The sequence below is a fragment of the Leucopleurus acutus genome (genome assembly GCF_964270905.1).
Source record: "Leucopleurus acutus genome assembly, chromosome: 8".
In the NCBI taxonomy this organism is placed as follows: domain Eukaryota; kingdom Metazoa; phylum Chordata; class Mammalia; order Artiodactyla; family Delphinidae; genus Leucopleurus; species Leucopleurus acutus.
The window spans coordinates 100,952,384-100,963,198 of NC_139151.1; the positions used below are offsets into that span (position 1 = coordinate 100,952,384).

General features: G+C 40.4%; 1 protein-coding gene across 1 annotated transcript in view; it reads left to right on the forward strand.

The window, feature by feature from the left end:
- Positions 1–9,289, forward strand: part of SLC22A10 (solute carrier family 22 member 10) — a gene marked incomplete at both ends in the record, with an annotated part of 38,590 nt that extends 29,301 nt beyond the window's left edge. The window contains 6 exons of the mRNA XM_082844639.1: positions 179–302; positions 768–883; positions 3,708–3,922; positions 5,995–6,103; positions 6,878–7,081; positions 9,229–9,289. Coding sequence (XP_082700765.1) covers positions 179–302; positions 768–883; positions 3,708–3,922; positions 5,995–6,103; positions 6,878–7,081; positions 9,229–9,289 — 829 coding nt within the window. The remainder of the gene's footprint in view (positions 1–178; positions 303–767; positions 884–3,707; positions 3,923–5,994; positions 6,104–6,877; positions 7,082–9,228) is intronic.
- Between the last annotated feature and the right edge of the window lie 1,526 nt (positions 9,290–10,815).

Consider the following 10,815-nt stretch of genomic DNA (forward strand, 5'->3'; position numbering starts at 1 on the left):
AATTTGAAAACAAAGTGTGTGATCCTATGCATGTAGTACATTTTTGCCTTCCATCTAATAGCCACCACTTCAATTGGTGGTGGATATTGGATGGAAGGCAAAAAGCCTATGTTGTAATTAACCGTAGGACGAATAGCGAGAGATAGCTGCCTGCACTAGTGTGCCCGTCTCTCATCAGGTGGCTGGTGGAATCTGCTCGGTGGCTGATTATCACCAACAAACCAGATGAGGGCTTAAAGGAACTGAAAAAGGTTGCACACAGAAATGGAATAAAGAATGCTGAAGCAGCCCTGAACATGGAGGTGAGCAGGAAGGGGAAGGTGGTCATTGGGTTGGAGAGAAGATACAAATTGACACGTGCCTTCTCCTTATTAGAGACAAACTGCTTTTCTAACAAGGGCAGCTAGTCGAGAATGCAAATTCCCTGGTCTTTCATGGCCATCTCATAGAAAAGAAGCTGTGAGCACTGTACAGAGCTTCTTCCTATAGCTCAGTTCCTGATCTGACTCTATACCCTATGTACTCTCCTGGGTGCCCTGCCCACCTCTGTGGCCTCATTTTCAAAATATCATTGTTGCCATTTAATTTCCTGGAGTCTCCCTTAACTCCCTGCATCCTTCTTCATACCATGTTCACTCCTGTGATTGCATGTGTAATATGTTACGTTATAAAGAAAGGGAACACATCTCTCCTCTCCTATTGGGTGCCAGTGCTCATCACAGTACCTGGCACTGTGTTGGCAAATGACACGTTTGTCGTTCTTGAAGGGTTTGAGAGCGACCATGCAGGAGGAGCTGGAGGCCGCACAGACCAAAACCACTGTATTTGACTTGTTCCGCACACCCAACCTGCGTAAGAGGATCTGTCTCCTGCTCTTTGTGAGGTGGGCGCCACGCAGTGCATGACAACATTCAAAGAGTGGGGACGTGAATCTATGTATTTCACAGGTTTTAACAGTGCTGTGAGAGGGAGGCGCTGATTTGGAGAAAAAATGAGGAAATCACACTAAATAACACTCACACGGAACTGCTGATATGATGAAAATTTAGTTAGGTCATATCACACTATCAGTCTTTTCTCTGGAGATTGATGTTGAGAACTTCCATCACAGTACAGATTTGGGCACTTAATTTTCTGCATTTTTCTTTCAATTTTAATTGAAGCAAACGTTGCAAACAGAAACATGAAGAGGTCAGAAATATCCACAAATCAATGAATATGTCAGTATGTAAAAAGGTAGCCAACATACAGATCAAGATAGAAAATCCTAATTCCCCAAGACTTCCCCTCAACTCTCTGGTTCAGCAATATTCACCGCCTCCACACCTTTGCCCGACACTGTTCTCTGCTCACCGCCCTCTCCTGTGCCAAATAAAACTTAACAGTTGTTCTGATCTCCTTCACTGCAGATGAGTGTTGCCTGACCTTGACCTTCACATAATATAAATGATAGAAGGGTTCTGTGACAGGCCGTCTCTCCTCATGCTCATTCATGAAGATTCATCCATTCTGTTGCACGTGACAGTAGGTTGTTCTCCTCCCCAGTGCTTTAGTCTCCATTGGATGAATACACTACAATTTCTTTATGTACTTCAATATCAATGGACTTTTATTTGTTTCCAATTTGGATACAGTTTTTTGTGTGTTAGCACAAGGGCTTCTGTTAAAGTCTTGCTCATTATCTCTTGAGGGGACATAAGTATTTACTTTGGTATCGTCAGTAGGAGAAATTTTAAATTCTGAGTTTTTGAAGATTCACACACATGGACAAAAAGCACACAGGACGATAAACACCCACTGCCGAGCTTAAGAAAGTGACTATTGAATAGTATAATTTATCTTTCCCGGACATATCCTAGTAGACTGCTTATTCATTTAATTCCATTGTGCTTTTTGACCTTTTCACATCCACTAGGACACAGACTTACGTTTCTGAATTCTAGATAATCAGAGTGGAAGGAAAAAGTACATACAATGATAAGAAAAGACCTGTTTGCAATTGCTGTGTTCTGTGATGTTTCTTCTATTTTCTTTTTAAACGTCTTTATTGGAGTATAATTGCTTTACAATGGTGTGTTAGTTTCTGCTTTATAACAAAGTGAATCAGTTGTACATATACATATGTCCCCATATCTCCTCCCTCTTTCATCTCCCTCCCTCCCACCCTCCCTATCCCACCCCTCTAGGCGGTCACAAAGCACCGAGCTGATCTCCCTGTGCTATGCGGCTGCTTCCCACTAGCTATCTATTTTGCATTTGGTAGTGTATATATGTCCATGCCACTCTTCCACTGTGTCCCAGCTTACCCTTCCCCCTCCCCGTATCCTCAAGTCCACTCTCTAGTAGGTCTGCATCTTTCTTCCCGTCTTGCCCCTAGGTTCTTCTGACCTTTTTTTTTCTTTTTTTTACATTCCATATATATGTGTTAGCATATGGTATTTGTTTCTCTCTTTCTGACTTACTTCACTCTGTATGACAGTCTCTAGATCCATCCACCTCACTACAAATAACTCAGTTTTGTTCCTTTTTATGGCTGAGTAATATTCCATTGTGTATATGTGCCACATCTTTATCCATTCATCTGTTGATGGACACTTAGGTTGCTTCCACATGCTGGCTATTGTAAATAGAGCTGCAATGAACATTGTGGTACATGACTCTTTTTGAATTATGGTTTTCTCAGGGTATATGCCCAGTAGTGGGATTGCTGGGTCATATGGTAGTTCTATTTGTAGTTTTCTAAGGAACGTCCATACTGTTCTCCATAGTGGCTGTATCAATTTACATTCCCACCAACAGTGCAAGAGGGTTCCCTTTTCTCCACATCCTCTCCAGAATTTATTGTTTGTAGATTTTTTGATGATGGCCATTCTGACCAGTGTGAGGTGATATCTCATTGTAGTTTTGATTTGCATTTCTCTAATGATTAGTGATGTTGAGCATTCTTTCATGTATTTGTTGGCAGTCTGTATATCTTCTTTGGAGAAATGTCTATTTAGTGTGATGGTTTCTTCTATGGCAGTACCTAAATCTGTCTCTCTCTGGGTGAAATAGATCTTTTATGTGGACCCCTTTCCCTTAGATGCTCTTTGGGTAAAAAGTAGATCCTCAGTGGGAATCTTTGATTCCATTTCTGATGGTACAGTTGGTACACGTTTGCTTTCCTGAATTCTTACATTTTCTTTTAGCCCCAAGAACTCTGATATGAACTTTAAATTTCCCAGAACTGTGTTTGAAACCAGGACACTATGCTCCCAGTCAAGGGGACACAGGTAGTTTCTTTGCAGTTCCAGTCACTAGTTGAGGAAAGGGAAATGCTTTACAGTATTGGGGTTGGTGGAATAGAGGGAGGACTCACAGCATACAGACAACTCTCAAAAAGAAATGATTTCCCTAAATTTTAAGTTTTAATGCTTATATATTCAAATTCTCTATACCATCCAGTTTGGTGATTGAGTCAGGTTATGTTTTCCAGTCACTGCTAACTCTATGCTTAGGGACTCAAAAAAAGAAGGACAAAAGGAATATCGTTTTCCTTGTTATTTTAATGGTGAATTTATCACCCTAAAAGGAAGTGTTATACAAATCAGACTACACCTTAATTGTTAAACATTGATCATTGGCTACCTGTGTCAATATAATAATTGACTGCAACATGTTGGCTCTAAATCTTACAGCTTGTGTCTTTCCTCTTTTGTTCACTACAGATTTGCAAGCACAATACCCGTTTTTGGCATCTTTATCAATCTACAGCACTTTGGGAGCAATATTTTCCTGTTCCAGGTAATCTTTGGCGTTCTCACTGCCTTAGCCCGATGTCTTGCACTTCTAGTATTGAATTATATGGGCCGTCGACCAACTCAGATGCTTTTCATGTTCCTGGTGGGACTTTCCATTTTGACCAACACGTTTGTGCCCCAAGGTGAGAGAAGACTGGACTTTGGGGAAAAAAGTGTCTTTTTCCCACCCTTCAGGGATTGTATTGGTCACACTTGTCTGAAGTCAGGTTTAAAAAGAGGTACCAGGGGGCTTCCCTGGTGGCGCAGTGGTTGAGAGTCCGCCTGCTGAAGCAGAGGACACGGGTTCGTGCCCCGGTCTGGGAAGATCCCACATGCCGCGGAGCGGCTGGGCCCGTGAGCCATGGCCGCTGAGCCTGCGCGTCCGGAGCCCGTGCTCCGCAACGGGAGAGGCCACAACAGTGAGAGGCCTGCATACGGCAAAAAAAAAAAAAAAAAAGAGGTACCAGTTATGTGCTAAGTATTCCCCCCAAACCAATCTGATGGTTTATGAGAAATTCTGCTAGAAATTTTTTGGGAAAAAAACTAAAGGTCAGCGAGGGGCAAATCAGGCATATGTTCATCTCATCACATTGTGAAGTGTCTTAAACTGGTACAATTTATCCCAGATTATTTCTCTAAGACAGCAATTGTTTACCTGCCTTTTGTCCATTCACACTTCAAATAACAAGTATGGAGGAGTGAGGCCTTGCAGTGATCCCCCAGGTGAGGACACAGCATGGTCACTCCCTCTGTTTGGGTTCTTCATTAACAGCTTTGATGACTAGTCACTCCCCCGTCTCTACATACCCACATATGAATGTGGTGTTAAGTCACCATGACTGCAGCTCTTGCTCATGAGAGTCTCCCAGGAAATGAAAAAAATCCCCCTTTTTCAAGGAATGAAGGAGTGAACAGTAGGAATAGAATTTAAGCAGATTAAAATCCTTGTCCGGGGCTTCCCTGGTGGCGCAGTGGTTGAGAATCTGCCTGCCAATGCAGGGGACACGGGTTCGAGCCCTGGTCTGGGAAGATCTCACATGCCGTGGAGCAACTAGGCCCGTGAGCCACAACTACTGAGCCTGCGCGTCTGGAGCCTGTGCTCCGCAACAAGAGAGGCTGCGATAGTGAGAGGCCCGCGCACCGCGATGAAGAGGGGCCCCCGCTTGCCGCAACTAGAGAAAGCCCTCGCACAGAAACGAAGACCCAACACAGCCAAAAATAAATAAATTAATTAAAATAGGTATTAAAAAAAATCCTTGTCCATTCCCTGTTAGATTACTTTACAAGTTAATAGAAAAATGATATGTAATGATTAGTAGAACCTTAGTGAGCGCTATGCGTCACCATCTCCCAATGCAAGAATATGCTTCACAGCATTACAGACGGGTGGACCCTGCTCTTTAGAATATCATTGATGATGCAGGCTTACTCCCTTACACGAGAGCTCTTTCCAATATTATAAAGCTATAATTAGATTTCTTTTTATACTGTGCAGAAAACTGGTTCTCTGAAATTTTTTTTAGTGGTCCCCAATTCTTTTTTTCCAAATAGAAGTTTCCGTTCCTGGTTCCTCATGTCTAACATTGATGTAGACCCAGCTTCTCTTCAGCCTGTCCACTGACAGAAAAGCCCTGTCCTTCTATTACTCTCTTGGGCCACACTCACCCCATGGCAATGCTGTATCTACACTAGGTTGACTGACTCATTGAGGTTTGTCTGGGACTTTCCAGGTTTTATGAATGAAAATCTCACATCGCTAAAACCTCCCAATTCCCAGGAAAACCAGGATGACTGGTCACTTTAAATCCTGCACTTTAATTGTAAAGTCCTCAAGGTTAAAGCTGAGGCTTAGACACAGTAATTGTCCACGTGACAGTCCTACCTTCTATAATAAGCATAGAGCAAGTACTGGACAGAATAACTAAAAGCACATTTCTGCCACACTCACCTTTTCTTCTTCTTCTCTGGCAAATCTCAGATATACAGAGAGATTTGCTACAATTAACCGAGATATTTTTATGTACATTTTACAACCTATGTTGATAACTTTATCTTTCTCAGTTTATAAGACTCCATGATCCTGCTACTGTGATATTTTCTACAATCTATTTCAAACATACAAATAACCTGTAGAGTTGTTTGTCCTGAATAAAGTTGGTGGTGGCTGATTCCTTTAACACAGCTTTCTTAATCTCACTGGTCTTCCTCTCTCTAGAAATGCAGACCCTGTGTGTGACTTTGGCAAGTGTGGGAATCAGCTGTGGTGCCGCTTCTATCACCAGTTATTCTGTCCACTGTAATGAACTCATCCCCACTCTCCTCAGGTATAAGGATTTTTTATATCCTTCCGAAGCCTGAGTAAAGATTGATATATAGTATCCAGTAGTTTAATATAATTTGTGGTTTAGGAAAGGGACCAGGAAAATGTTCTAATTCCACTAACAATAAGGTAGTAGTTGCCCATTTGTAAGTTCCAGTTATGAGTGTAAAACAGAAATATAAAGCACCAAACATATTAGAAAATAAAAACAAACAAAAAAAGTGGATTTAACCTTAATTACTGTGTACTTGAGGTTGGCTTTGGATACGGATTTTCTAAAAAGTGACTTTTTATTGTTTATCATCTAATAGCTGTAAACTGTTCTACTAGAATAGAAAATGAAAAATCAAAAACCAAGAACTTTGAATATCCCTCCAGGGCCAAAAAATAGGACTTTCCCAGCTAACTGATGCTTATTGTGGAATAACATAATAAGAAATGTTAATTATAAAGCAATTATTTGTAATAGTAACAATATACTAAAAAACAATTATCACCACAGTTTATCAGAAAAGCTGACTTGGTGCCGTGTACTGTGCTAAGCAGTACTTCAGTACATCTGTTTTTATTAAAATGATGAAAACGCGTCTTAACACATTTTGACCCTGTCAAAGACAGCTAGAAAATCACAGAGCAAATCACAAAAACCAGTGTTTCGTAAAGCCCACATATGTAATAATGTGTTTTAGTGTGTTCCATAATCACATCAAAATAATAGATCATAAGTTACATGTGTGGATTTTTACTGGATTCTTATGTATTCTTGTTTCTCTTTCAGGGCAAAAGCTTTGGGATTAGATGTAATGGCTAGTAGGTGTGGGTCAGCACTGGCTCCCCTCTTGATGACCCTGGTGGTGTATCTACCCACTCTGCCCTGGATCATCTATGGAGTATGTCCCATTATTGCGAGTCTTGTTGTCCCTTTCCAACCTGAAACCAGAAATCTGCCTCTGCTTGACACCATCCAGGATGTGGAAAATAAGTGAGTAATGCTTCTAGCCATCCCCTGGGAGAGGCTGTGTGCTTTGGATCTGTGAGTGAGAAAGAGAAAACACAGAGTGGGTCCCTCAGATCACTGGAAAGGCTGAGCCTGCCTGGGATACTTCCATCTTGGGCCATGGCCTTCACAAGTGGCAAGGTCATTTCTAACCATTGTGAGTTCCAGTCTAGACTGCAGAGATTCCTCTCTGCCCTGTTCTCATTGGTAGTTTTAGTGCTGAAGAGACAGTAATTAGCTCTACTGTGAGGGCATATCCTACCTGCCCTCATGATAGTATTTCATGATCCTCAGATCCATAAGAGCAGGGGGATATAAAGGGAAAAGAAATGGGATGACCAGTGAAGGAACAATGTTAGGAAGATCATGTTGAGTTAAAGACTCTTTGATGATGGCCATTCTGAAAATCTACAAACAATAAATGCTGGAGAAGGTGTGGAGAAAAGGGAACCCTCTTGCACTGTTGGTGGGAATGTAAATTGATACAACCACTATGGAAAACAGTATGCAGTTTCCTTAAAAAACTAAAAATAGAACTACCATATGACCCAGCAATCCCACTACTGGGCATATACTCTGAGAAAACCATAATTCAAAAAGAGTCATGTACCACAATGTTCATTGCACCACTATTTACAATAGCCAGGACATGGAAGCAAACTAAGTGTCCATTCACAGATGAATGGATAAAGAAGATGTGTCACATATATACAATGGAATATTACTCAGCTATAAAAAGAAATGAAATTGAGTTATTTGTAGTGAGGTGGATGGACCTAGAGTCTGTCACACAGAGTGAAGTAAGTCAGAAAGAGGAAAACAAATACCGTATGCTAACACATGCATATGGAATCTAAAAAAAAAAAAGGTTCTGAAGAACCTAGGGGCAGGACAGGAACAAAGATGCAGACGTAGAGAATGGACTTGAGGACACGGGAAGGGGGAAGGGTAAGCTGGGACAAAGTGAGAGAGCGGCATGGACATGTATACACTACCAAATATTAAATAGATAGCTAGTGGGAAGTAGCCACACAGCACAGGGAGATCAGCTCGGTGCTTTGTGACCACCTAGAGAGATGGGATAGGAAGGGTGAGAGGAAGACACAAGAGGGAGGAGATATGGGGATATATGTGTATATATAGCTGATTCACTTTGTTCTATAGCAGAAACTAACACACCATTGTAAAGCAATTATACTCCATTAAAGATGTTAAAAAATTTTTTAAAGAAAAAATATAAAGACTCTCTTTGAAAAGATAATAAAGAAATAAATCTTGTGTAGCTTGTAAGATTCAGGCAAATTTTGTCACTACAAGTAATGGAAAGTATCAAGGATAGGGGAAAAAAGAAACTAGTAAGTCTTTTAATATGAGAAATATGCTACCTTTGTAACCTAGGGCCTCAATAATAAAGTTCCACAAACTGAGTGAATTAAACAACAGAAATGTATTGTCTCACAGTTCTGGAGCCTGGAAGTCTGAGCTGAAGTTGTTGGCAGGGCCATGCTCCCTCTGAAGGCTCTAGAGAAGGGTCTGTTCCAGGTCTCTCCTGGTTTCTGGTAGTTCCTTGGCTTGTGGCAGCTTAACTCCAATCTCCACATGGCATCTCCCTGGCATGTCTCTACGTCCTAATATCCCCTTTGTATAATGACACCAGTCAGATCGGTTTAGGGGCCCAACCTACTCCAGTATGACTTCATCTTAATTAATTATATCTGCAAGAACCATGTTTCTAAATATGGCAATCTCATATTCTGAGATACTGAGAGTTAAGGCTTCAGCATATGAATTTTTGAAGGGACACATTTCACTGCATAACAAATGGGGCTAAGATTTTCAACTCACCCCTTGACTTTCCAAAGGTGTCTTTGGTCAGAGGTCTAAAAAGACCAAGTGAGAGTAGCACTTTCTAACTGCTTTCTTGGGTCTGCACAGTCAGCAGAGCCTTTTGCAGGACGAGTGTCAATCTCTCATGGATTTTATTGGATTATAAAAAGCTGATGGTTAAGGATCAGTTTGTACTTGTGCACGGATGGCATCCAAACTTACTTTTATTATTTTCTATTTTTTAATGTGTGTTTTTATTTGCTAACTCGTTGGTTGATTTGGTTTTTTCTGTTTTGTTTTTCCAGCAAAAAATTCTCAAGAGAAGCACATGAAAAAGATTTCTACATTAAAGTGACAAAATTTTAAGTGGATTTCATGAGATGACTGGTGAGGAAAATAAAAATATGCAGAAAAAAATGGGAGTTTTCCTTTATCTTTACATACTAGCAAGGAAGTATACTGGAACATGAATCTCATTTACAATCATGGCATTAATTTGCAATTAAACATATGATTTCTTGGAACATGTAACTCCATGATCAGAAAAATGGTGCCCACATAGAATGTTAGGAAACATGTTTTCCTCTTGTATTCCTGAAGGAGTTGGCGTAAAATGGGTAATATGTCTTCCTTAAATATTTGGTAAAATTTCCACTGTAGTTTTCTTTGTGGGAGAATGTTTAACTATAAATTTATTTCATGTAATAGATATAGGACTATTTAGTTTATCTTTTTCTTCATTAATAGTTTCTCTCCTTATCATGGATTTTATTTTCCTATAACTTTACTTACCTGATTTTTGATGGATGCCAAGCACTGTGTCTTAACTTCTTGGATGCTAGGTACTTTTTATTCCTAAAAATATTATTGAGTTGTTTGGGATATGCCTAAGTGACTTGAAAACACTGATCTTTTTGGGTCTGGGGGAAATCCTGTGGAGTGTCTACCAGGCAGCTGTTTGGACTCATCCACAGGCTATCAATACTGGTAAGGGGCTGAAGAACCATGGGCAAAAGGATTGTCTGGAGTTATCTCCTGGCTTGCTCACCAAATATGTAACCAAACCAGGTTTGTTTGCCCATCGAACAACAAGCCAAACACTGACTCACTGACGTTTGCAACAGAGAAAGTGTTATTTGTGAGGTAGCCAAGTGAGGACACAGGAGAATAAATCTCAGATATGCATCTCCAAAGGCCAGAGGCTTGAGATATTTATGATATAAAGAAGCAGAGTGGTCTCAGGCATTTGGAAAGGTGATTGGAGATTGGGGAAAGATGAAGTAACTCATTTCTGTGCAGGCCCAGCTTTAGGGTCAGTGGGCTCAACTAGTCTTAGCCAGGTGTATTGGGCAGGAACTGACTCCAAATTTTTGGAAAACAACTTAAGCCCCCATTACTCTAGTGACTCATACATCAGAAGTATTATCTATAGGGGTGGTTAGAAGTCTGATGATAAACTACGTAGGGTTCATGAAGTTTGGAGGGTTTGTAGTTAGAGAAAGGGGAAAAAATACAAATGAAGTAGGCTTAATCAGTAAAGGCAGGTTACAAGCAGAGGGTTTTCTAAGAAACTGTTGTTCCCTTATCTGCTGCTATGTTAGACACATCCAATGATTTCTGTTAAACACCAGCTTCCATTAATCCTATGGAGCATGGTTTCATAATTTCTCCCTCTTCATCATCTTTCTCTCTCTTGCTACCAAACTTTATGTGTTTCTTTGCTTCCTGTTAATTTCCCTTTTGTCCTATTCTTTAATTTTTCTTTAAAAAATTTTTAATTACAGAACTTAATTATCTACAGAAAACAGTTTTAAAAAGACACATATATACACCATATATACCAAAATTAAACATATATGACTAGTTTGCTGTGGTACAGAGCTTCCCTTAAA